Raw genomic sequence first — 27,526 nt, forward strand, 5'->3', positions numbered from 1 at the left:
ACCCACACACTCAGCAGTGGTGTGAAGGACGCCCTCTCACTGGCATGCTAGATAAGAGGGTCCCATTGGGTTGTCAGTACATGCCTGTTAGCAGGGAGAGGGTTAATTCTTACAGGGTAAACTGCATAAAACTGCATAAAGCTGTTCACTCAAGCCTCTGGGAGAGGAAAATTCTGTTTCATGGCAGTTTAAATTTGGGGCTCACAGAAATTGGTTTCAATTGGTTGTTAACGGGGGAAGAGGGGAAAACCCCAAAGTATATATTTTTTTAAAACTAGGCATCCACTTAGCAGAGCGATGACAAGTCAAGGGTTATGTTCATTCACCTCTGGCCTCCGAAACTAGAATGAAACAGAAATGCCCTGACCACCGGTCTGCTGCTTTGGTTTCTTTCTCTGTCTCTCTGCCCTCCTTCCCTTGGTTCTCATTGGTATCTGCTGTTAGATGGTAACTGTTCCTTTCTGCAGTTCCAGTTGATATCCTTCACTTCCTGCTCCGGACTATTGCCAAATGTTGCTGTGAGCTGATAACTAGTAGCCGTATTCTGCCCACAGAAGGGGCTGCATTTTGTTGGTGGGCAAAGTAACTAACAATACAGCAGCCTTCATTTATCTATGGTGCCAGAAGTGTGACTGGTTCTTTGCAGAGCTGTATGAAGCACAGAAAACTTATGTATGCACATTTGAATAGTTGTAGATAACAGTATTTAGCATGGGATGTTGAAGTTAATGACTATACTAAAGAAAATAAGGATCTTATTATAGAGAACATTGGAATGAATGTTGTGCTGCTGGAAATTCAACTCTGCATAACCCTGATGTTAAAGAAATAAAAAATGAACAGTTGAAATGTTTGAGCCTCTTCCCGTTAAAATGAAACGAAGTGACTCTATATTTGCAGAAGTAATCCCCTTCCCCAGAGAAATCTTCCCCAACCAAGTGACTTGGTATGCCAGCTTCTAGACTAGCAGCTGTGACCATAGTCTGACTTCTGCTTGTGACCCCTTGGTAGGTTCAGCCTCGTCTGGCCCAGACACTGTTATCGTAGCTGTGGGGATGCAAGCACTGGAGATCTCCCACCAGCTGCATTGCCAGACAAGGGAAGCTGGTGCAAGGAGGATGTTAGACTCTTACTAGGGTGACCATACATCCTGTTTTGGCTGGGATAGTCCCTTTTTTAAGCCCTGTCCTGGCTGTCTCGACTGATGATCAGTTGGCAAGAGCAAATGGGACAAATGCCCAGTTTTGCCCAAAAGGTGGGGTGTGACCCCTAGGGCGGCACGGAGGAACATGCAGGGGGGTGGGGATGAGCAGTGATTCCAGCCCCGTGTGGGAGGGAGGGCTCAGGGCTGGTGGCAGGGGAGGTTTGGGTTGGTGGGGGGGGAGGGCTCTGCGCAGGCGGGCACCGGGGGGAAAAGAAGGGGGCCACAGGCCGGCCCTGTGCAGTGTCCTATTTTTCATTTGGGAAAATATGGGCTCTCTCACTCTTACTCATTCTCCATTCCCTTTGGGGAGTGAGAAGATTTGTTGGTTAGGGCCATGCTATGTACCAGCTCGCTCTGTATACTTTCTTCCATATGGGGGAGCTGCTCGCCAACAAAGCAGAGGTTAGTGCTTGCTCAGGCTGACTCTGGCATCTGAGGAATTTCAAGCTATCCTAAGCAATTTGGGGGGATTGAGGGATAGCTTCTTATGGCCTATCTATACTGCAGATAGAATTGCGGTAGTGGGGACCCAGCTACAACATAGTTGTCTTATAGCCAGTTTGTAGCATAGCTTGCGCTTAACCATGTTGTCAGACCTTGCTACAGCATTGGCTCTGCAGGGCTTTAGCCCGGTCTGGAAAAGGTTGAGGTTCCCATTGCGTTCAAAGTGGAACCGAGTTGGGCAGTGCTGTGCAGCTGACACTTCAGCCACGGCCTCCCTCAGGCAACTTCTCTCTCATCCCACTTCATCTGCTCCTCTCCCACCACTCAGTGACAGGCACCCACCAGCAGCTCCCTCTTTCCAACTGGAGCCTCCCTGCTCCCCACCTTGGGGAGGCTGTCGCACCGGGTTGCTGGGCTCTGCAGCAGCAAGGGCAAGAGACGGATTGCCCTAAGGAGGCTGGTAACCAGCAAGTAATTAACCATTGGACCAGTTGACCACAGGCAGTGGTGGATTCTCCATCACTGTGTGACGGGTTGGATCCCAGAAACCCCCTTGGGGCTGCCAACTGATGTGCCAAGACTACTTCTGCCCCTGCTTTCCCTGCCCTCCCAGCTTGGGACTTCAGTGCCCTGCCTGGTTTGAGCCAGACCCGCTAGCCTGCTGCAAACCCAGACCAAGGTCTGAACCACGTCCGCTAACAGCTGTAAGCTCAATTGAAAGCGGGTTCAGAAGTGTTCCTGTCTTTAACACTCAGATGCCCAACTCCCAATGGGGTCCAAACCCCAAATAAATCCGTTTTACCCTGTATAAAGCTTATACAGGGTAAACTCATAAATTGTTCGCCCTCTCTAACACTGATAGAGAGATATGCACAGCTGTTTCTCCACCCCCCCCCCAAGGTATTAATACATACTCTGGGTTTTTTAATAAGTAAAAAGTGATTTTATTAAATACAGAAAGTAGGATTTAAGTGGTTCTAAGCAGTAACAGACAAAACAAAATGAATTACCAAGCAAAATAAAATAGAACAGGCAAGACTGTCTAATGCAGTAAGAAAACTGAATACAGATAAAAACCTCACCCTCAGAGGAATTCCAGTAAGCTTCCTTTTACAGACTAATCTCCTTCTAGTCTGGGTCCAGCAATCACTCACACCCCTTGTAGTTACTGTCCTTTGTTCTAGTTTCTTTCAGGTATCCTTGGGGGTGGAGAGGCTATCTCTTGAGCCAGCTGAAGACAAAATGGAGGGGTCTCCCAGGGGTTTAAATAGACTTTCTCTTGTAGGCGAACACACCTCCTTCCCCCTGTGTAGAATCCAGCTACAAAATGGAATTTTGGAGTCACATGGGCAAGTCACATGTCCATGCATGACTCAGTTTTTACAGGCAGCAGCCATTGCCCACATGCTATCTTGAATGTCTCCAGAAAGACTTCTTATGTGGATTGGAGCCTTCCAAGATCCATTGTTCATTAAGTGCTTCTTGACTGGGCACTTAATTTGCACATTCCTTTCTCAAGAAGCTGACCAAATGCTTTACTAAGGCTAGTTAAAATCAAGCAAGTACACAGCCAATATTCATAGCTTTAAATATAAAAATAATATATGCATACAAATAGAATGAATAGATTCAGTAGATCATAACCTTTACAGAGATATGTTACATGGCACATGTAGCATAAAAACATATTCCAGTTATGTCCTATATACATTCATAAGCATATTTCCATAAAGTCTTATGGGGTGCACCGTCACAATGTGTTTAATTAAAGATTCGCATTAAGAATTATTTTCTGGTCTGTGTTATCCAGGATTTCAGACTAGATGATCGCAATGGTCACTTCTGGCCTTGGAATCTATGAAAGTGGCTGTGGGTCCTCTTTTGTTGGGGGTAGGTGGGAGTCATTGGAGGGAGTAAGGGTACCCTGTAGCCTGTGGGGAGGGGTGGGTCAGGTGGAGGTGATGTACCCTGACTTGTAGCATGGGAGACCTGAGGATCCAAACTGTCTTGGCTGTCTGGGTTTGCAGGTGGGGAGGGAGGAGGCAGTGTTTGCACTAATTAGAGCAGCAGTTTAGATCGGCCCCTGGCTGCTGTTCTGGGAGCACTGATGCTGGCAGGTGGCAGAGTAGGCTACATGTTGCATTGCTGTAACTGTACAGAGATGCTGATGGGGACAGAAGGAGTCCCCTTTGAGAAGAGGTGGGAAAACTACAGCCCGGGGGCTGCATCCGGCTCTTCCAACATTTTAATATGGCTCTTGAGCTACAGCCGGGGAATGGGGTCAGGGGCTTTCCCCGCGCTACGCATGCCGGGGCTCCGCTCGGCTCCTGGAAGCAGCAGCATGTCCCCACTCCGCCTCCTATGTGTAGGGGCAACCAGGGGGGCTCCGCACACTGCCCCCGCAGTTCCCATTAGCTGGCCAATGGGAGCTGCTGGGGCAGTGCCTGTGGATGGGGCAGCGCGCAAAGCCACCTGGCCACTCCTCCGCATAGGAGCTGGAGAGAGGACATGCCGCTGCTTCTGGGAGCTGCTTGAGGTAAGCGCTGCCCTGAGCCTGCACCCCTGCCCCCCTCCTGCGCCCCTGCCCCAGCCCTGTTCCCCCTCTGAATCCCTCGGTCCCAGCCCGGAGCATCCTCCTGCACCCCCAACCCTTTGTCCCCAGCCCCACGCCAGAGCCTGCGCCCCCAGTCGAAGCCCTCACCCCCTCCCGCACCCCAACCCACAATTTTGTGAGCATTCATGGCCCGCCATACAATTTCCATATCTAGATTTGGCCCTCTGGCCAAAAAGTTTGTCATCCCCCCTCTCTACTCCCCCCACCAGCCTTAGCGCAACTATAGTTGCAGTGGCAGCTGAGCAGCTCCCAACCCCAAGAGAAACAGAGGCTTAGACATTTTGAGCAAAGAGTTCATGAGAGCCACACTGTGAGCCTCAGAGAGATTGCGGGAATAACGCCGTTATAGCCGAGTTGGCTAGTGTGGTTAGGCGCAATCTATGCTATAAGAAATCAGTTCAGCAGCAAGACAATGCTAGTCCTCGGCACACAGAAGCAGCAACCTCCCTTCTGATGAGTTGGTGCTGACTTAGTGCTGATATCCAGAGTTTATCTAGAAGCACAGCTATGCTGTTGTCCAGCAGGCATGTGCATTGTTAAAGGAGGAGGAGAAAGAGGAAGGGAGTAGAGTTAGGGTGGCAACAGTCTTTGTTTTCTCTTGGATTCCTGTTTTATTGGAAATCTTTGCAGACCGCTAAGTCAGGATATTACAGGCATGCCTGAACTCTGAACTTTCTACTCCCTGATCTAGTTTGTAGTGTTAGGATCTTGAAACATATTATTTGCTGGCAGATTACTGGTCCCAGGGAAATGCTGAATGAATGGGGCTACTGTCAAGCAAATGGAGTTGAGTATATACTTGGGAGAAAACAGTGATACATAAATAATATAGTGTCCTTAATCATCCCCAAATGCTTTATAAACTATATACATAGAAAAATTGCCTGTTTAACTGGGTATGTCAACATTACAGAACAGTGTGGAATGGGAAGAGAACAGAGAAGGATACCATATCCAACGGGGAACTGCGAGTGGAATTTCAGGTCAGCAGTAAGTAATTCTGAAAGCTGGTCAGACTGCTTTGGCTATGGCCCCTTCTTGCCAAAAGTAGGATGCAATCTTTAATAACTATAAGAGCCTGGACCTTTGATTTCTTGTCTGGTGTTCTGGATACTGTTTCCCAAGGGTTCTTTGTAAGAGCAGTTTGCAGCTGAGCAACTCTTAGTTGATCTCAGGAATTTGGATGTGAGAATAGTGCCGCATGTTTACTCCTGCCCTGTGGAAAATCAGTGTAGAACGAAGACGGGAATCGCTTACTCAAATGCAGGAATTTCCCCCCTGTTTTCTCCAAACCCCTTCATCTGTAGCCTGAGTCCCTGAGAATTGTACTGAAATGTACAACTTTTTGGAAATAAACAAAATGTCTGAACAGGCATCACACATGGACTAAGGAAGAGAAATGGACCATTGGCCTGAACACAGGACTGGGAGTCAGGAATTCTAATCCAGATTATGACAATGATTCCCTTTTTATCCTGATTTTACAACTGATTGTTCCTTCCTGAGTGGAGTACTTTGCATTTGTCCTTTTGAATTTCATCCTATTTACTTCAGACCATTTCTCCAGTTTGTGCAGATCATTTTGAATTTTAATCCTATCCTCCAAAGCACTTGCAACCCCTCCGAACTTGGTATTGTCCGCAAAATTTATAAGCGTACTCTCTGCCACTATCTAAATTATTGATGAAGATATTGAATGGACCCTGAACTGATCCCTTTGGGACCCCACTCATTATGCCCTTCCAGCATGACTGTGAACCACTGACAACTACTCTCTGGGAACCAATTATGCACCCACCTTTTAGTAGCATCATCTAGATTGTATTTCCCTTGTTTGCTTATGAGAAGGTCATGCGAGACAGTATCAAAAGCCTTATTAAGTCAAGATATACCATGTCTACTGCTTCCCCCCAGCCAGGAGGCTTTTAACACCAGCTGGGATTGATTAGTGCCTCTTCATTTCTTCCCAGGTCCAGGGCTGTCCCTAGACATTTTGGTGCCCTAAGCAGACCCCCTGTGTGTGTGGGGGGGGTAGGCCCCAGGCCTCTGCGGGGGGGGGGCAGGAGCAGGCTTGCGGGGCAGGGGGGAAACTGCCCCCCAGACCCAGCTGGCATAGCGGAGCAGGTTGGGGCTGGGTCGCTCCACTTTCTGCCGCCCGGTGAGTGCATGGCAGGCTGTTAGGGGGCTTATTCCTTCACCCACTTACTTCCCTGGTCGTTCTCGCATGAACAGAGAGCAACAATACCCGAAGTCCAAAGGTGCAAACAATTAGACGTTTATTGGGGTGAACTTCCAGCAAGCATGACTCCAGTTTCCTTCCTTAGTGTCCCCCTTCCCCGCTCTGACACCACAGAGCCTTACATCTGTGTCCCTGTTCCCATTCCTGCCCTTAGCCAAACATGGTTCCAATTTCCTTACCCCCATTCCCTGTTCCCATTTCCCCCTTTAGCAAAACATGATTCCAATTCCCACACACATTCCCTGTTCCCATTTTCCCCACACACACCCATCCACTCACTTCCTGATTGACTGCAGACTATATAGTAAAACTTGAGTTCTGCTTAGCTATACCTTAACCAATCATTTTCCTGAAATTTAACTAACATATTATAACATGATCATGTAACCAATTATATCCCACCACTTTAATTAGTTTACACCCAGCAAAATTAATTATACAGCAGACAGAAACAATCACAGAACCAGAGAGAGATTATACAGACAAACAATAGCAAAGTGGGAATTATAATGACAAAACAATACAGAAGTGAGGATTTCACATCCCAGCTATTGATAAGTGAGTTCTTGCCAGACAGGATGCTATCAAACTAAGTTTCCTTTTACATTTTCTAGGCACTTCCCTTTCTCTGGAGGCGATAGGCATTATCAGGACAGGACTGTATTCCTAACAGTATTTCAATGTGACTAGTTTGGAATGTGAGGATCTGACCATTCGCTTCCCAGCTTATGGCTGCCTCTGTGGCTTAGCCAAAGGCCTTAACCTAAGAACAGGGCCTCAGACTGTCACAGTAAGAGAAGGACCTTACACTGGCAGACAGTGATTTTGATTCTTTCTTTTATACCTCTAACTAGCCAAGTGATAAGAATACACCTAAATTCTTAAAGTACAGGCCTTTACCGACAGGCCTGAATATCTATATCCTAACACAGGCCCGACCCCACACTCATAGGGCAGTGGGAAGTGGAGTGACCCGGCCCCAGCCCGCTCTCCTCTGCTCCCCTGGCTCCCAGCCTGGGGACTTGGGGGGCAGGGAGGAACTGCACCCCTGCACTCACCGGCGGCATGGCTGGGAGCCGGCAGCACAGAGCAGGCTAGGGCTGGGTCACTCCACTTTCCGCCACTCAGTGAGTGCAGGGCGCGCCCGACCCTTGCTGCAGTCCCTCGGATGTTGCTCAGGGGAAGAGATGGAGTGGGTGTGGGGCTGGGGCAGATCAAGGGCGGGGGCAGCTTTCCTGGGTGGCTCAGCAGGCCAGGGGATCAGGCTGGCTGCTGGAGCAGCACGCAGCTGCATAGGGCCCCAGGAAATTTGGGGCAATTTGGTGCCCCAAATTTCCTGGGGCTGTACGGAGCTGCGTATTGGTAAGAACGGCCCTGCCCAGGTCTTAATGATTTGTCTGACATTTTTCAATGCTTGCATAATTTTGTGCAAGCCTAGGTTTTGGTGCCATAATATACACACTGTGCCATTATATTGTGCTGTTGTGTTGAAACATCAGTGTTGTGGAGCAATGATCCTTTGTAGGAATTTTCCTAACCTTCCATGAGGTAGGTCTGAGGGTTGGACTAGATGATCTCCTGAGGTCCCTTCCAACCCTGATATTCTATGATAATAATCCAGATAACCTAGGAATGTGTAAGGGCTTAAGATTGATGCTAATTGGAGATTGTGTGTTCATGATGTAGAGCTGGGCTGCAGGTTTATGTTGGGGTGTGGCTGATTTTCTTTCTATTCTTTTCCCCTATCCCTTTGCTTTCTTTAAGCCTGAAGGGGCAGGGCTCAATCATGATTCTGTGGCAAGGTCCTGGGCCCCCCATTGCTCTCATTGTACCAAGCCCTGCATAAATCTAGCTGGCAGTGCTGTCAGGTCTGTCCGAAGCCCACGTAGCGATCTCATGTTTTGCTTTGTGCCTCACATGGTTATGGGTTACCAGGGTGGGAATCGCTAGCATGGTGCAGTAGGCCATGGCTCCGTGAGGCACGCATGGGGTGGCCCGAAGGGTCAGATGGGAGCTCAGCAAAGCGGCCACTCAGTACAACTTTGGGGGTGCATCTGTACTGTGGATGCCTGTCACCTGGGTGGAACTCAGCCCTGGCTGCTCCCGCACAGGACCTGAGGGGTCACTGTGTTGGGTGGGGACCCTGCCGCCCCATGGGCAGCTCCGAGTCCCGACCTATAGAAGGCTGGCCCAGCGTCAGCCCCAGCACGGGGCGGGCGGGCGGCCTGAGCGCAGTACCTCGCTCGCACCACTGGGTGGCTCTAGCGCCCCTCCGCCGCTCCCTATGGTCTCGCTGGTGGCAGGCCCCTCCTCAGGCGCCGCCGTGCGGTCGGGTGGGGTGGGAGGGCAGAGGGGCGGGGTGTTTGCGCGCAGGCGCACAGGGTGGGCACCGCGTGAGGGAGGGACCCGGCGAGGAGGCGCGACGTGAGGACACGGCCCGAGAGCGAGGGAAGGTGGGGGCGGGGGCGGGGGCGATTCTGGGGGGATGGGAGGGAGGAGGGCTTGGGGCAGTAATCGCCATGGGGGAGGGGCGGTAACAGCAGGGGGAGCGCTAGTTGGGAAGCGACAGGGAGAGGCAGCGGCAGTGACCCCGGGGGTGGGGGAGGGGCAGTAACTGCGAGGGGGACAGGGACTTCAGTGGGGGAGGGGCAGTAATTCTGAGGGGGCAATAACTGCAGAGGGGGCCGTAATCCTGGGAAGACGGGGACAGGCTGATGCAGGGGCAGTAACTGAGGGGCAAGGGCTGTTGTGCTGCACTCTTGGTGCTGGCTCAGCCTCCCCCGCTCCCCACCCACTCTCTTCCCCTGCTCTCCTCCCCGGTGCCCTTGCTTGCCTGTCTCTTGGGGCTTGCTGTAAAAATCAATCACTGATTTGGTTCCAGGGCGTGTCCTCCCTGCTGGAAGTCACGCTCTCTGCTCACTCTGTTTCTCCCCCAGCGCAAACATGTCGGACCAAGAGCGCCTCATGGACTTGCTGAGGAAAGAGGTGAGGTCGCTGCTGATGGCTGTCAAAGAGGGCCTGACCCCAGTGCAGCTGGAGCAGGAGTACCTGTCTATGATCGGCAAACCTCTCCCATTGCACACCCTGGGCTACCGATCCACCATGGAGCTGGTGAAGGACATGCCCGATGTCATCAACATCTGCTCCTCTAGAGATGGCTATGTTATACTGAAAGGTGGGTGTGCGGCTCCCCTGGCAAGAGGAGCAAATGACTTGGGAACCCTCACCCAAGCATGGAAAAGCATTCAGTAGAACAGTCTCATGCTGTGCTTGTAGTTTGTATGTGCATGATACAAGGCTGGTGTAGAGCGTGGACCCTGGACGTGGAGCATTTGAACGTGGGGGAAGGTATCCAGTATACTAACCAGCCAGTGAGTTTTCAGGGTCACGTATTTAATCCACCCCAGCTTTTTAAGAAAGCTTTAGATAAATGTTATAAAGGTGCAAATAACAGAGGGTGATATCTAGGGAGCATCTTGGCCATTTACTATGGATGGGTATCTCTCCTTTGTGACTTGCAGTTTACAGTTATTGATTAAAAAGATGAATCTTCATGGCACTCTAATGGGCTGCTGACGTTGGGTTTGCCTATTTTTAACCTTGGGTAACCCACATAAGCATTAGTATGCAGGATTCCATTATAAGGACCAGCACCATGATCCATTTCTTCATACTCTTATTATCTTTTTTGCCTTCTGCACATGTTCCTTATTATTTCCATTTGCCTCCATGTTTGTTTCTTACCTTTTGTGTTTCTCCCTCTCTTCCAGTCTATTTATATTTGCTTTTCTCTTCCTTCCTGAGCCTCTCGGACATCTTCTCTCCTAATTGCTTAATCTCACATATGTTCTGGGCCCAGCCTAGGATCTGTAATGACAACCACCCAGGTTTATGCTATAGCACTTAGGCCTCCCTCTTCTATGTAAATAGAGATTGTGGCAGAAGACAGAGCCAGGGAAAAGGCACCAGAGAAGCAACTGGTGCCCCCTTATCTGGGGGCTAATTATTATTTATATTTCTTGATAAAAGAACCTTTGTGGGTTGATCCTGCTTCTTTCTTGTTTCCCCACCTTTGGGAGCAGAGTCTTTGAAATAATCAGCAGCACTGTTTTGGTAGGAGTGATTTTGCAAAATTGAAGAGGCAAGCACCCCCAGGGGGAGAATGAATAGACATTTTAAAATCTCTTTTTAAGAAATAAGAGGGGTGATGTGGAAATGCTGGGAGAGCATGGCTCAGTCTCCAAAAATGTTGTTATTATGGAGCTTAACAAAGAATACTACCAACCCATCAGTCCAGAGAGATTTTGCAAAGCTAGCTATATGCCCCCTCACTGAGGGTATTCAGGGTTTGGTGGTATTAACTTCCTCTCTCACTGGTGGTGCTGGCTTGATTTAAAGGCATGTAGATAGTGCTTTTTAATTTGAGGCCTCCCAAAGCACCGTGCAAGCTGTGACAGATATGGCAATTTCCTGCAATGTCTTTTGGAGATATTATTGAATTAAGGTTAAATAGCTTTGGAGTCCACTGTATTATAAATGCAAAGTTTGTATTATTTATTTGTATTATTGTGGGATTGTTTGCAACTTCTCTAGGAAGGAGAGACTTGGCCAATGTATACCCTGAGAAGCGCTGTTGAGTTTTAAAGGACTCTTAAACAATGTGCCAGACAAGAAGGAACTTTTGGGACAAAGTTAAGTGGGTTTTCTAGGAAATATCTGGGAGGAGGTGAATGCAGAGTGCCTTCTCTGGACCCAACCTTTTGATTCTATGCCCTAGGAGAGTGCCATTATCTGACTGATTATGTATGCATGGCCTCTCAAGCGCAAAGACACAAGCTGTATAAAGGAAAAGCTGATCTATGAATGTGTGTTTTGAGCAAACAGCTGTTGTAACCACAGAAAAGCCCCATAGTGGGGTTCAAAAGAGCGGTAGAACCCTTGCTTAAGTTCAGGTTGATCTCTAGTGAGCTAATTAGCATTTTGGGTAGGTTCTTTTATTGTTTTAATAGTTTTTCACCTTAAGAATGAATGTGCTTGCTTAGAAAGGGCTGTGTGTTAACTTATAATTGTGGGCAATTACACTGTTTATAGCCCCTGATGAGAAGGCAAAGCACAGATGGAGACTTGCTTAGGCATTCTGACTTACTAGGGAACTGCAGCCTGGAAAAACCCCTGTCAGGAGGGAAAGAGAGATGGGTCTCTGCCCAAGAGAGGTGAGGAGCTGGGAGACTAGAGTGGGTGCACTTGCTGGAGCACAAGGGAAATACATGTGCAGTTGCCATGAACTGACACAAGCTATGTATATACAGGGATCACTTTATCAAATAGTTGTAAATACTGAAGCTAAACTGCACATCAATGTAGGGCAGTGAAAGAAGAATGCTGTATCTGATTGAAATTGCAAGGTGAATTTAGGTAGAGTGTAATTGCACAAATTGGAATTGGTCCAAGACACTCTTGCTAACACTTTTAACATTGTGAAAAATGCCATAATGACGGGTGGTTAGGGCCTTGGTTTTACAGCTTGTTCAAAAGGCTGCAGCTCCAGCAAAGCGCATTATGCTCTAGCACTACCAAGAGGTCCAGTATGGTTTTGTTGCAATACTGGCTCACAGGGAAGGGTGCCATCTATTGAGCTGCCAACACAGCCTTCTGCGATATCTGGGCTTTCTCATATGATCTCCTGTTCAAGCACTTTGTAGGCTCAGCAGCCCTCTCTGCTTGGATCATGATCTGCTGAGATCATGGTCCTGTCACATTGCCCTCTCTGGGATGTTAAAGCTGTTCCAGACCAACTTACAGACGGAGGATAAAAGCTATAAGTTACTGTGCTTTCCATCATTAATGGTAGAGTTCAGCAATAACTGATTAGTGCTTTGCTCTTTGAAGAGGAGTATTTCCTCAGAAGGGGGCTAGTAAAAGGGAAGGGGGAGAGAGGAAGAGCGTTACCCAACACAGCTTAACTATTTATTTCTGCTGCTTTAGTCATTGCAGATGAAGCCACCAGGGGGATGGCAAGTTTGGTTGCCAGACAGAGGACCAGTTCTAAGGTGCGAAATGTCATGCGAAGAACAAATGCCTTCTCTCGCCCCAGCCTGCCCCGGAAGGGCCGGACCCCTCCTATCCTGCCAGCTATGGTGAAGAGTGAGCTGAAGGACCTGCTGAGTCTGTCCCCAGTCTTGCTCTCAGATTTTGATAAGGCCTTCGCCAGGCGCTTTGGACGGACATTCCAGTATATGCGCTATGGATTCTTCTCCATGATTGAAGTGCTGAGCGCAGCCTCTGATTTCATTGCCGTTGAGCAGACCAGGGCGGGCTCTCTGCTGACCCTGAAGAAAAGCCCCTCAATTAAGCAACAGCAGGAAAATCTGTCACAGGGTGAGGCTGTATATGTATTTCATTTGGGGAAAGTAGCTCTCATTAGCACACATTGTCACTTTTTCTTCAAGCAGACCGTGTTTCAGGTGAAGGGGGCTAGGTCTCCACTGGCTGCAATAGCACCCATCCTTTAGGATTCAGCACAGGATGGCTGTGGTGCTGCTGCTGCAGCAGCTGTGTGCCCAGCCCAGTGCCAAAGGGTTCTGGCTCTGTATGACTTGGGGCTTTATTACATGATTTCTCCTCTGTGTTCTCAGGGGTAGGTGGATGGAGAGGGGCGAGTTGAGCTAATCTGAAGTCTGTACTCTATAAATAGCTTTTATTAACATCACAACAAGGAGGCAACCTTTGTCGAGCTGGATAAACATTGGTGTGAGCCCAACATTGCCTGCCTGCCAGGGAAATGGGAAACTGTGAGCTGCTTAATGCCATGTATAAACCTCTTCTCTGCTTAAGGTGAGAAGGTGATTCAGCCAAAGAAAGCAGAGCAAGCCAACTCTGATTCTCTGCCAGTACCTGCAGTTAGGACACCCCCTCCAGGATCTGTCTTATGTACAGAGAGCCTCAAAACACCAAAATGGGGATCAGAGCCAGTGGAAGCAGAAGTAGGGAACTGTGGTGAGAGACTGAAACAAGTGAGTAACTGAAGAAGTGAGCTGCGGGGTTTCTTATCCTTAAGGAGAGTCATTTAATAATGTAATTGTGTCTGGGATACAGTGTATCATCAGTACAAGGCTAGAGTTTTCTAAATTGTTTTCAGATTAGTTCAACAACAAACAAATTGATATTGGCATAGGAGTCCAGTGGGCTGTCAAAATCCTATTTCTGGTGTGCAAAATCTCTGTACTCATGTTACACATAACCCATTGGCCATTTCCTGTAATGACCATCAACTTGTTACCTAAAGATAGAGTGCCTTCCACTCAAAGATCTCAGAGCACTTAATATTAAGCCTCATAACCCTCCTGTGAGGGTAGATAAGCCATGGCAACTATTCCCACTTTATACATATGGAAACTGAGGTACACCGTGGTTAAGTCACTTGTCATAGATCACATAGAATCTCATAGAGAAAGGAATAGAAACCAGGAGCCTTGAGACCCTGTACTTTGCTCAGACTACTAGCTATACTTCCTCCCAAGGACAAAAAAGAATGGAGGCTTTTCCAGTTAATGCCATAACTGAAAGACACTATTTCCTTTGTCCTTTCTGGTCCTGATGGGCTCTATGCTGAGGTAGAATATAACTGGACCGTTTATTAGCACCAAGGAAGGACTTGGTCCAAAGGGCAGCCATTGTTATTGAGTTCTGTGTGCTAGGCAATATTCAGACAAAGGAAGACACACTCTCCTTACCTCAGTGTGCTTACCTAGGTGATCAGGCACAGACAATCCAATACTGACCCATGATGAATACAATGGTTAATGGTACAAATGGGAGGTGGTGTGGATTATTTTAGATCATTGAAGTACTAATGGAGCAGCATGTGTTAAGGAGGGATTTGAAATGAATAATACTTCACACCTAAGAGGGTCATTTAGCAAATGAGGGAGATAGAGTTCTGTATGTAGGGGGCAGCATGGGGGTAGGTGCATAGACATGAATGGGAAAGATTACAAAGGATAGGTTTAGCAGGGAGGTTTGAATGAAGTGTAGGCTGTGGGAGGGAACTGATCCAGAATTGTAATAGGCTGCAGTATAGTTAGTTACTGCTAGAAGGCCCATATGCCACGGGATGGTAGGTGGGAGAATGCCATGGCAAGAGTCTTAGGGACGAAGGAAGAATGAAAGGAAGTGTGTGAGGTGCTCTGAGAGCTCCAGAAAACTGGCTTATGGCTAGTGCATAGTCTGCTTTATGATGAAGTGGTACAACACTGGTGATATAATGGTAAATGTAAACAGTAATTAATTGGAAACCCCTGCATTGCAGCAAGACCCATGATCAGTATTGATGATATACAGAATAGAGTCCCAGAGATTATGAAGGGCAAGAACTACTAGACATTCCAAGTGCCTGTATATGAGCAGTTTATAGAGTTAATGGTTGTGCATCTTATACATGCAATGTGTTTTAAAAATCCTTTGCTAGATGCTGACATTCAATCCTGTTTCACTGCAATCCTAATCTCGATGTAATTTCCACTAATAAACACATCTTTTACTGTAATTATTTGCCCCCTTGATTGCACAATTTGATATGAGTTTTCTTGAGTCTTGTAATTCACCTTTTTGTTCTTGGTATGATTTTTGGCTTTTCCTTGAAGTTGGAGAAGGATATTAAGATGATGCTTGCACAGAAGGGAGCCGGAGGGACAGTCAGCTCAGAACTCAAAGAAAAGATCCGAGTTGTAAGTGTTCATATCTGGAAATGTCTCTAAGCTTTGGGCAGGAATAAGCATTTAGACATTAGCATGTCTAAAGCCTGATGCTCAAGGAACATCACCACTGCTGCTTTTCAGTAGACTTGGTGGTTACTGATAAATTAGGGAAGATGATGTGGGGTCAGCCAGCCTGTGGTCTGCCTCTCTTCCCACAAGATTGAAATATGTTGTTTCCTCTGTCTTTGGCATCAGCTAGGCTGGAAAAGCCCAGCAGAGAATACAGATTATCTATGAATCCTGATGCTTGTGCAGAATCAGAACCTATGAAAGGTGGTGACACCTCTAGGTTATTTAAATGTGTGTATTTATTGTCCAGTGTGATCTCACTCCCCCTAATCTACTACTATCTCTTTTGCTGCTTATGTCTTGAACTATCACCCTTCACAGCAGCTGCAATTTTACAGATAGTTCATGCGCTAAAGAGCTCGCCATCTTCCTATAAGTGTCGACAGTACCTAGCATGTTATGGGTGCACTTAAGCAACCATACTGAAATACAGTGGTGGACTGCTAATTGGGGCTTCTCAGCATAGCTGTCTGGGTCAGGGGTTCTGAACCTGGAGGTCGTGAACAGGTAGATGTAGGAGGCATGACTACTTTGTCCTTCCCATATAGCTAAGTGGGAGAGGGGTTTTTGGCTAGATTGGAGAGGGGTGTTAGGATGGTGCTTATATGGAAAAGAAGGTAAGGGTATGGAAAAGGTCTTCAAAACCACTGGCCTAGATTATTTATCTGGGAAATTAGACTTCTGATCCTTGCAGGTATTCTACAATGTGGAATTTTCATAATCCTTGTATACAATGGAGAGTTTCTCTTTACTGAATTCACAGAGATGTGTGGACTTGTTGATTGGGACAGATGAACCCATGCCAAGTAAATTACTCTTCTGGATAGATACTTTCCATTGAAATTCTCTCTTTTAACTGAGCCAGACTCTGGATGCACTTTCTGTATCTTGTAGCAGGGCCTGCAGCCACAGTTGAGGCCAGTGGGTCGAATGCATCGATGCAGATCTTTTAAAGGGCTCTTTCATTTGCTCCTCCTGCTTGGCTCACTGTGTGGGGCCATGAATTCCAAACATACACATGTTATCTGTAGTCCTTTCCTCCTTTTCCAGTTTATATGTACCCTCAGAAATTAAGTTATGTGAGTCTGAGGTTCTGGATGAGTGGCAAAGCACTGCTAATTTGGGGCATCAACAGATGGAAGGTCCAACATATCTAGCCACAGGGGCTAGTAATAAAGCGCATGTCATTAAAAAGCTAGGGCCCCTAACTTTCTATAAGTATATATTTTGCACTCATAATATGCTGTTTAGTTGTCTGTGTTGCAATATGAAGCTATTCTTACTCTCTCTTTCACCTAAGGTCCAGGTACACAACTGTCTGGTTATGATGTGTCCTTTCCTATCGTGTAGGTTGCAGCCCAGTATCCCGAGGGTTTGCTTGCGTCTAAGCTACCTAGTGAGTTTGAGGTAAGTTTTGCCTCTAGCGGGTAGGGACTCTTTATTCGGTTTGGTTAAAGCTGGACATACTGCATGTTCAAAGAGCACTCTGCAAGATTCTCTCTCAGCTCTGGTAGAGCAGTTTTCTCTTTTCAGTGCAGGTTCCCTCCAGAAGAGGCTGCCAACTCTGTGTGCTGGATTTATGGTGAAGATAAATACCCAGTAGGAGCTAAGATGATGATGCTGAACTTATGTCCATTCACGTACTGACAATGAGGAAATAGGAGTGCCCCCAAAACTTAATTACTCCAGTAATTCTTTTAAAGAGTTTTACAAGGGTATTTTATTTAACTAATCTTTAGGCAGGCCAGAGGGGCTGAAATATTGATTTTTTGCATCCTTGTGGAATCCTGTAAGTAAATGAAATACCCTTCTTAAGAAACTTAGGAGAACTGAATAAATGTAGTTTGAGAGAGTCTAATTTTTTTGGTATTGAGGAGCAGCTCCACTAATATTAGGGAACTAGTGTTCAAGCTTGTTCTGTTTGGGTGCAGGCTCCTATCTATAGTCCTGTGTTCCAGTTAAACACTTTTTTTTGGTCATTTTACAAAATTATTAGATGTGCAAAAGGTAAATCTACATCCTATGTCCAGTTTTAGGGATCCGGTATGTGTCTGTTACACAGTGATGAACCTTGTAATTGATGCACTGTGGAGTGCTGCTATCCATGTCCAGCACCAAGAATGAGAAGATTGCAAGTCATGTGGATATGATTTGTACCAATTTATAGTCCCGACTGTGAAACCATTCTGTTTAAAAGATACCATTGAACTGTTTTTATAGCTTGGAATTTTTTTCCTCCCCATGGTTTTAACTCCCTTTAGAAGTTTGATTCTAAAATTCTTTTCTCTCTTGATCTTAGAGCTCTTCCATTTGGCAGCCATTTTTGCTTTCCCGTGTTTTCAAAGGGAACCTGAAATTCGTGCATCTGAGTTGCTTTTAACTATTGCTCAGTCTTCTTAGAAACAGACATTGGATATCAGCGAAGACTGATGTGCACAGGAACCACCCCCTACCTCCATCGTACAATGGCAGAAGTGGATTGTGAGATGCTGTCGCCTGATCCCAGTGGATGATAACCCACTCACTGCTGCAGGGGCACTTAAACCCCTCTTGCAAATTATGCTTGCCAAGTTCTTTAGTTCTTTAAGTTTTTATTGTTGTCTGCTCTGCTGCTCTGCAGGTGTGGTCGCAGTTTAAAAAAAAAAAGGGGCAGTTGAATATACCTTGTAAAACTCTTCTTTTCTGGCAACAGGCACATTTTAAAGAGAAGCTATCCGTGAAGGAGCTGGGGTTCTTAAATGTGATGGAGTTTGTTGGGGCCCTTAATGATATTCTCCACGTTGAGCGCAAGGAAGGAGAACAAGACTGGCTGGTCTTTGATCTTGAATCCAAGTGCTTAGCGGATGGTAAGTGAGGTTTATATGTCCATGTTTCGCTGTAGGGCAGGAGTGACCAAAATACTGCTGGTGGGACAGATGTTACCCACAAAGACCTACAGCAGGGCCCCTTAAAAATGGGATCTGTAAAAGAGAAGCGGAGTCTACAAGTCTCATCATACAATTCATCACCTTGGTCTAAACAGAGTAGCGTTCAGAGCACGATTCAGCATTATACGCTGGGAGCTTTGCTCATTTCTTACCACTGGTGAGTGGATTTGTCAAGCCTGAGTGAAACTGTTAGATTTGACATTTATATTCAAAGTTAAAAACCAGTCGAGATGAATGGGGAGATTTCACATCTGTCTTTGAATTACTGTTTGAGGCTGTCGAGAAGACAGAATAGCTTAGATTCATTGCTAAAGAGTATTTTCACAATAAAGGCTAGCTCTTTTTCATTTAAAAAAAAAAAAGATTAGATTCTGCTGCAAGTATTGGAATCTGTGACCAGCCTCACAGCAGTTGAAAGTGTGTGGCGTGCTGGGTAAAAGTGCTGTCCATTTGAATTGTGAAGGCAAATCATCTGCTTTTCCTTCCCTTCTCTATGGAGGGAAGCTTGCTTTGTCGGCATCTTGCAGATTATACTTTAATGCAGGTATTTTTGAAGCCTTTTTGTTGTGAGTTGAGGATGGAAGTTTTTATCAATGAGTTTTGTAGCATGTACCACTGGACAAGGAATGAATTTTAGTGTTTCTGCTTTTGTATCTTGATGTACATCAGTTCTTTTTCTTACTGCTTTCTGAAGCCCAAATAGATGTTCTTCCTTTCTTAAGGCCCCATCTACACTAAAGACATTTACATCAGTGTAGTGTGACTTAGCAGCATAAGGTGTGGCATTGCTGTAAAATGGGGCTTACAATGTGGTGACTATACATTGGGAATTTGTGCAAGTGTAATTATCTTGATGTAGTTACACCCGGGCAATTTCTTCATTGGGTTAAGTCACACTTGTGTAAGCCCTGCTTTACATCAGTGCAGCATATTTGCACTGGAGTAAAAGCAAAGATAAATTTCCTGAACGTAGACAGAACCTTGGAAGGTAACAGCTCTGGCTTTTAAGATGTGTGAATTTCATCTTCTAACCGAGCACATTTGATTCCATTAGTTGAGCAATCAAAGGATGAGATCTGTCAGTCTGATTCTTTTACATCTTCACTAGGTGCTGTTGAGCTCAAGGTCTCCAGCTGGGATTTCTGTTCTGAGAACTCTGAGGATCTGGACCTGAAAAAAAGCAGAGCATTCAATGTGGTAAAAGAAATGGTGAAACCAGTGAGTGACCTTCAGTAATATAATGACCAGGGGGTGCATTTTAGGTTTGGAAGCTGTGATTAGTGTAGCTGGCTGCTGGTATTTAAATATCCCTTCAAGAGTGTACTGTAGCCTGACTCAGCCTTGCAGAGCCACTGGAATCTTTCTGCATCTGTATCCAGCCTATCCAAAGCCATCTTGCCTAGGGACATTGTGGATTCTCCATCACTTGAAGTTTTCAAATTGAGATTGGATATTTTCTTAAAAGATAGCTTCTTATTGAGTTATAGCATATTGGCTTGATGCAGAGAATACTGGGTGAGGTTCTCTGGCCTGTTATGTTCTCTGGCCTTACCCAATTCACAGCCATGAAAAACGCATCACGGACCATGAAATCTGGTCTCCCCTGTGAAATCTGGTCTTTTTGTGTGATTTTACCCTATACTACACAGCTTTCATGGGGGAGACCAGTGTTTTTCAAATTGAGGGTCCTGACCCAAAAGGGAGTTGCGGGGGGGGGGGGGGTGTCGCAAGGTTATTTTAGGCGGTTCACAGTATTGCCACCTTTACTTCTGTGCCGCCTTCAGAGCAGGGTGGCAGGAGAGTGGCGGCTGTTGGCCAGGTGCCCAGCTCTGAAGGCAGCTCCCAGCCAGCAGCAGCACAGAAATAAAGGTGGCAATACCATATTGTACCATCCTTACTTCTGTGCTGCTTCTGCCAGCAGCTCTACCTTCAGAGCTGGGCTCCCAGCCAGCAGCCACCACTCTCCAGCTGCCCAAGGCAGGGCCACTGCCAGCAGCAACATGGAAGTAAGGATAGGAGTACTGCAACCTCCCCTACAATAATCTTGCGACCCTCCCCTGCCCCCCCCCCAACTCCTTTTTGGGTCAGGACCCCTACAATTACAACACTGTGAAATTTCAGATTTAAATAGCTGAAATAATGAAATTTACGAATTTTAAAATCCTCTGACCATGAAATTGACCAAAATGGACTGTGAATTTGGTAAGGCCCTAGTTGTGCAGGAGATCAGATTAGATTCTCATAATGGTCCCTTCTAGCCTTAATATTTATGAATCTGTTCATTCTGTTAAGTACCTTACTCCCACAATGCAGTTTTCATCTGTGGTAATTGATCATGCAGTCTTTTGAGCTCATCTGCATTGCTTCTGCATTGTCTAGTAGGGATGGCTACCAGGTGAGGTGAGGTGCCTTTCTCCATCTTTCTCCCTTACCTCAACTCTCCATGTCCTGATGTTACTTCTATGGCACACACTCTCCTTGCTGGCACAAGAAGCAGTGTACACAGATGGAGTCTGAATCTCTGTAGGGCAGCAGAAAGCACTGCCTTCAGGCTATTGCATACACCCAGATAACTAAATGAAACCAAAAAAGATTTAGTTCACCTTTTCAGTCAAGTCCTCTCATGGAAGGGACTGGCTTTCTCCCTTCTGGGGTTGTCTCTAAGTTTTCATGATGAAAACTCAGAGGTCACTCTCAAATCTGGTGTGAGGTATCTGTTTCTGTCTCTTCCCCATTTCCTTCCTTGGTGGGTGTAGCACATCCCAGAGAGAGTCCTTAGAATTTCCCTGTTTCCAGAGAACGCTTCTGCTGGCAGATGATCTCCTCTGTTGAGCCAGTCAGACCCAATGTTTAATTGGAATATTTGCTGTGGGTAAGTCAGGCACTCCTTCCCATTTATTGTGGGTCTGAACCACCCCAATTAAATCTGCCAGCCCTCGTTGTGTGAAGAACTTAAGAGGCAGGGCATTGGAATGGGACCTAAGCAGTGCTTAATTTGTGCCAGGGCTAAGCCCTTGCACCTCTACGCTTTGCAGTTCAAAGCCCTGGCACCTCTAGGCTTGCCACATCAGTTATGAAAGTAACAATATCACTTGAGCACAAGCTCCAGTACCTCTGTCATTACAAATTAAGCACTGGACTTAGGCTGTACAGTGCCACTTAGAATCCTTTCCATTAGGCATTAGGACAAGCCCCACCAGCACTGGGTTTTATCTTAATGGGGCAGTTGCTTGTCCTTGTTCAATGCACCCACAGCACCAGCATTTAACCATCTGTCTGAGCACCAGTTCCTTTTACTCCTTTTCTTGTCTCTGCAGTATCTGGATGTGGAGGAGCTACAGCTAGCCCGGGAGATAGCAGAACCCGAGATCCCCCCTGATGCTATTCAGGACAGAAGACTTTATTGTCTCCCTGCACTGGACAGTAGCATGCTAGTGGGTGTCTTTGTGGAGTACATAATCTCTCCTAACCAGTTCTACATCCGTCTATGTAGCAGGGAAACATCTGAGATGCTGGAGGATATGATGATTGAGATGAGGTGAGAAAGCGTTGCATCAGCTTTGTGCTCTGGCCTGTTGTGAAGATTCTCCATGAGAATGTGTATGCATGTGCTATGCTGCTGAGAGAGCAGGGCACCCAGCTTGCTGTTGTGGTTGGTACTGGCTTGGGTATGTTGGTGCAGATGTTCATGCACTCTACTTGTTCATGTATGCATAGTGCTTACTCATCCCTCTATAACTGGAAAACAAGAACTATGTTTGGTGGCAGTTAGGGCTGCAGCAGGACACACTTCATCCACCCAAATTTAAAAGCATAGAAATAAATAGTTATGGCAAAGGACTTATGCATTCCTTTGCACCTTCATGTTGCCTACAGCACTGTTGATATAGGACTCCTTAAGGCTTTCACGTCCATCTCCAACAGATACCAAAAAGCACTACTTACCCCAGCTTCATCAAACTTGCACATCTGACTGTCATGCTTTCCATGTATTTGGGAAGGTCATTATCTAAAGGTTTTGTGTTAAAGAAAAAGCTTGTTATGATTGGGGTACTTACTGCTTTTAGGGATAGTTATGAAATGCTCTCTAGCATCACTACTGATGCATAACTCATATTCTAGGAATTAATGCATGAGTAAGAGAAAAGTGACCAAAGGACAGCTCCCAGAATGTGTTAAATTTCTTGCAGAAGGGGTACCAAAAAAGTGAGATAATATTAATGAAAAATTGCCAAATAGGATTACTTTTAAATGCTTGTGGCACCTTAGAGACTAACAAATTTATTTGAATTTGTTAGTCTCTAAGGTGCCACAAGTACTCCTTTTGTTTTTGCGAATACAGACTAACACGGCTGCTACTCTGAAACCTTTTAAATGCTTATAATTCTCTCTATTCATTCTTCACTGAACCACTATGAAAAAATCAAATAGTGCTCAGTTTGGATTCTGATTTTTTTTTTTTCCATTTCAATGAGATTTCAACAAAATAAAGGTTGACCGCTTCGGTTAAAACTGAACTCTGTAACACAGCTCTAACTATACTTTTTACATATACTTTTTTACTACGCCTGTGTGAGCAACCTGGAAAAGTGGGATCACTGGCCCCTTTAACTCTCCAGCCTGGGCTCATTCTCTCAATGCTTTGCCAGTGACAAGCAGCAAATCCCTCCAGGTACTGTTATCACTCAGCCATCAGCATGCAGAGGCACATCCAGCTAAGTGGTGTGAAGAGCATTCATGCAACTCATAAACTATACACAGAGAAAGACCAGCAAATCTCCCAAGTCCCCAGCCTTGCACCCCAGATATATACAGTCTTGCATTGCTCAAGGCCTTCTCTTGAACAGTGCAAGCTCAGTAATTAGTTTGCCACTTCATCATCAAAGGAAAATAGATATGCACCAGCCTTTGTAATCTGAGCAGATTCCCCAAGCACTTTGGACAGACTCACTAGTAAGGATAAAACATTAAAATAAGTTTATTAACTACAGAAAGATTTTTTTTTAAAGTGATTTTAAGTAGGACTCAGATTTTGTCAGAGATATTTAGTAAAAATTATGGACAGGTCACAGGTGATAAAAATTCACGGAAGTCCATGACATGTCAGAGATATTTTTAGTAAAAATCACGGATAAAACGGGGAGTGAGAAGGGTCCAGCACCCACAGCAGCTGGGCAGCTGCAGGGACCAATCCCCACCCTGGTGGCTGGGCAGCTGTGGGGGGCTCTGTCTGCCTCCCTCAGCTGGGCTGCTGTTGGGGGGGCTCCTGCCACCCGCTGTGGCTGGGCTGCTGTGGGGTCCCCCTGCCCTCCTCTGTTGTGGGGAGCCCAGCTGCCCATGGGGAGTTGGAGCTCTGGGGGACCCCTGCTGCCCAGCGGCTAGGAGCTGCTTGGGGGCCTCTGCCTGCAGGAACTGAGAGCTGTGGGGCTGCCTGCTGACAGTAGTCCAGCCCTGGGGCAGAAAATGTCACGGAGGTCTCTGGAAGTCATGGATTCCGTGATATAATCATGGCCCTAATTATAAGTGCTGGGCATAAAGATCAGAGATAGTTACCTTAAGAAAACAAAAGATCAACACATATTCTAAATCCTAAACGTTTAGACTAAGCAAGAATTGAAGCAGTTTTTCTCATCTCACTGGATGTTATAGGTAGGTTACAGTTCTTAATTCTTAAGCACAATTTCCTTCCCAGCCTGAGACTAATCTCCTCAGTTCCAAGTCTTTCTCTTGTTGCCCTTCGGCGTAGGTGAGGGACGAGAGATGGTCTGGTGATGCCACTGTCCCTTATTTTATACACTCAGTCTGTGTCCCTGGAAAGATATTGGCCCAGGCATGTCCTCGTGGGCCTTGCTGATTCAGAGTTGAGCAATCCCGATTGTGTGGTGCTTGCACAACGGTCTCTTACAGAACTGTAAATCTCTTGTTTACAATTCCCCTGCTGATCAGGGTCAGTTAATGCCCATCTGGGTGTGGGTCACCACCCCGTTGTCACTGGAAGGTTAGCAGTGGGTGTATCCCAAACTCATTACACCTTTCAATAACAACCATATAGCAAAATCTTATAACATCGTACATAATGATATACATATTTTGACAGAACAATGAGTTTCAGCAGATCATGACTTTTCATATGATACCTTTCAAGGCACTCTTTGTATGAAATACCACAACCATATACCATTGATGAATATGGGGATTGCAGGGTGCTACTCTGAAGGTCATTGTGTCACAGCTGCACCTACTGTATTTGCTGGAAGGCGAGTAAAATCCCTGTGTGTGCTTTTATACTCTTTGAATATAAATATATTTGAGCCTTTGAATTTGGCTGTGTGTTCATCGTAAATGTTTAAAGTACATGTGTACTCTACCCATGTGGTATAAGAGCATGATATGGAAGGGTCACCTTCACTGTTAAGGAAGATCTTCCTCTGCATTGCCTTTCCTAGATCTTACGTTAACTCTGAAAACTGTTCTTAGCTCTGATGTTTTACCATAAGGCTCCTTGAAAGTTCATATCAAAGAGAGGTTTAAAGGAAAACAAGAAAGCAATGCTGTACTGAAGCACCTATGCAGTTCTGTCTGTACTGCTTCCTGCTGGGCGTGACCTTTTTCTGTGGTGTCTTGCAGACGATGCTATTCAAATAAAAATGTTTCTGACCGTTATGTCATGCCGGAGGTCTTGGTCCAGCCTGGCCATCTTTGCTGTGTTAGGATTTCGGAGGACAAATGGTGGTACCGAGTCATCATCCACCAGGTGCTCAGCGAACAGGAGGTGGAGGTGTTCTTCCCAGACTTTGGAAATCTGCGGACTGTGCCGAAGTCTTGCCTGAGATTCCTCAAGTAAGTTAATTGTGGTATTCTGGCTAAGGGTATTTTGGCTAAGTGCTGCCAAATCTTACCTTCTCTCCTGGAGCTTGCCCCACCTTCACTCCCTTTGGGGAAAGCTGCATAAACACTGTCAATAGATTTCAGTGTTTTCCAGACATATTTGGAGTTGTCATTTATTCTGGGATGAACATAAAGCATCAGTTGTCCTTATTTTGAGTTGGTTGGAGTGGAGGGAAGAGAGCTTTTTTCATCTCCCTCCTTTCCTAGCCTCCACACTATTTAGTCTGTTCTCCTGTCTCATCTGCCTCTCTACATGGGGGCTTTGACACTGATTGAACCAAAAGTCATAACCATCGGTCTCTGTTTAATGAGTTGCAGGGGTGAGATACATTTGGCATGGGGCAGTGCGTGGGAACTGCCACTGCTGTTGTCTGTGCTGTACCCATTCTTTGGATGGAGGATGTTGGTTGCCAGAGCTGTTCATCGGACGTCTTTCACAAGCATAAAATATTAATTTAAAAAAATACAACTATGAGGTGGCTGTTGGAATTGAAGATCAAGAGGCTATATGGCTCATGGAAACTTGTACCATCCATATTTTTAACTCTTGGTGTGTGATGAAATGATGGATTTGATTCCTGTTGCAGGTGCTGCTATTCGAAACTTCCTGCCCAAGCTATCCCTTGTTCCTTGGCATGGGTGAAACCCATAGGGGTATGTATCCACAGACAGTTTTTCACCTATTTATATATAATGGGACTGTGCAGTAGACATTGGCCTCTTGCCTACTTGAAATAAACTGAGTAATATTGATGTTGACATTCTCTGGGCCTGATCTGATTCCCACCAAAGTGCATGGGAGTTTTGCTGTTGTCTGTCAACCTATCATTGTTCCCTTTCTGAGTATTCATAACATGCTGGTTTGCATTCTGTCTACAAATGGACAGCTCCTGTAGAGGTATTCATTATGCCAGTGAATAAGCTTTCTCCTCTGTCCTGAGTGCTCTGTGACCCTTGTGGAGCCTTGGGAAATCCAGCCCAGTTTTCTCTGCTTTAAATATTTGCTTTACTTGAGTGACCCATGTTAGTCAAAACTTCCTTCACAAGGGGGGACTGGCCAGGACCCTCTTTAGAGTCAGCCCATCACCCCTTATAGCAGGATCCCTGATTTCCTTTCCACTCTAACTGCAAAACAGATGAATAAATTTCCATCAGACTTTCTCAGAACAAAATAATCTGTCTGGGGTGAGAAGTATGTGAAAACTCCAAAGGGAGGAAAGGCTTTCTACCAATAATACATTTTGGGTTCTTTTTATTTCCTTCACATTCTAAGCATTTAGGTTCACATTTTCAAGCTTTTCTTCAGAACCATAAGGGCTAGAAACTTTTTTTATAAATGAAAGCTGAAATTCTCCTTTAATCACGTGACTCCGGGAGCTGAGGCTTGCAGCAAATCACCATGTATTGGAAGGCTCCTGATAAAACTTCAGGAGCTGGCCACACAGTTTGTCAGTCATTGGAAAAATAAGAGCTTAGAGTGCACGTCGCTTCTCAGTAATAACTCCAGCTCTGCAGCCTTTTTACATTTTGAGTAGTTAAACTTAATTGAGTGTTGGTAATCTTGTCAGGTTCAGTTTGGTGCATTTGCCTGAGTGGTACACCCTTTTTACACTTACTTCAGCTAAACCTTGCCCGGTTGCGCCCCTGAATCTAGCTTGCCTTCACCCTTTGCATCCACAGCAAACTTTCTAGGAATGAGAATAAGCATCATATAGCTGCCAATGGGCTATTTTGTAGTAACCTGTTTATCCCCCTTTCTTCAAGGGGCATTGGACTACCAATGCCATTCTACAGTTCTGGAAGCTGTGTAACCTGAAGCCACTGGTGGGAGTGGTGGATGAATATGTGAACGGTATTCTTCACCTCTTCCTGTGTGACACTACCTCTGATGAAGATATCTACATCCATCAGGTCTTGAGAGCAGAGGGCCATGCTGTCATTTGCAGAGAAAATATTCTCTCCAAGGTGAAGAAGGGCAGAGGTGGCGAGTTTGAGCAAGACTGTTCAAGGAAGGGGCTGTAATATGGTGGGAATTTGGATTATGTAACATGGAAAATTTACTCTTAACAAAAGAAATGCAACAGGAACTTCCAGTGCACCTTAAAATTTCACTCATCCCAGGGAGAAGAGTCCAGTATATTCATACAATAGTCCTTTATCTCATAAAGCTTAAGTTCACATTTATCTTAAACAGGTTTTCACAGCCTGAGCACAATTAGACATTTGAACTTCATCACCTAACCACCACTGTGTAATGCTGCAGGGTTCATGTGTGCTTTCATCTCTGCTGTGCTGTTGTTCAGAAAGCTGCTATGGCTTCATCAATGTTACAGAGAGGATTCTTTGGTAACATTTGCTAACATGGGTTTAGGAGATTCTTAATGT

The 27,526-nt window shown here is 45.8% G+C and overlaps 1 protein-coding gene across 3 annotated transcripts in view; it reads left to right on the forward strand.

Annotated features, from left to right (window-relative positions):
- The first annotated feature begins 4,100 nt into the window (after positions 1 to 4,100).
- TDRD5 (tudor domain containing 5) overlaps positions 4,101 to 27,526 on the forward strand; it is a 35,382-nt gene continuing 11,956 nt past the window's right edge. The window contains exons 1-13 of one of the 3 annotated variants that reach the window (XM_048861902.2): positions 4,101 to 4,184; positions 5,176 to 5,245; positions 9,438 to 9,676; positions 12,487 to 12,879; positions 13,336 to 13,514; positions 15,144 to 15,227; positions 16,677 to 16,733; positions 18,019 to 18,172; positions 19,362 to 19,471; positions 21,571 to 21,791; positions 24,881 to 25,093; positions 25,729 to 25,795; positions 26,906 to 27,106. In XM_048861902.2, coding sequence (XP_048717859.1) covers positions 5,187 to 5,245; positions 9,438 to 9,676; positions 12,487 to 12,879; positions 13,336 to 13,514; positions 15,144 to 15,227; positions 16,677 to 16,733; positions 18,019 to 18,172; positions 19,362 to 19,471; positions 21,571 to 21,791; positions 24,881 to 25,093; positions 25,729 to 25,795; positions 26,906 to 27,106 — 1,977 coding nt within the window. In that variant the 5' untranslated portion in view covers positions 4,101 to 4,184; positions 5,176 to 5,186. Of the gene's footprint in view, positions 4,185 to 5,175; positions 5,253 to 8,867; positions 8,955 to 9,437; positions 9,677 to 12,486; positions 12,880 to 13,335; positions 13,515 to 15,143; positions 15,228 to 16,676; positions 16,734 to 18,018; positions 18,173 to 19,361; positions 19,472 to 21,570; positions 21,792 to 24,880; positions 25,094 to 25,728; positions 25,796 to 26,905; positions 27,107 to 27,526 lie in introns of those variants that run through there. The other 2 variants (XM_048861904.2, XM_048861903.2) reach the window with 2 other exon arrangements.

This window comes from Caretta caretta, chromosome 8 (assembly GCF_965140235.1).
Source record: "Caretta caretta isolate rCarCar2 chromosome 8, rCarCar1.hap1, whole genome shotgun sequence".
Taxonomy (NCBI): domain Eukaryota; kingdom Metazoa; phylum Chordata; order Testudines; family Cheloniidae; genus Caretta; species Caretta caretta.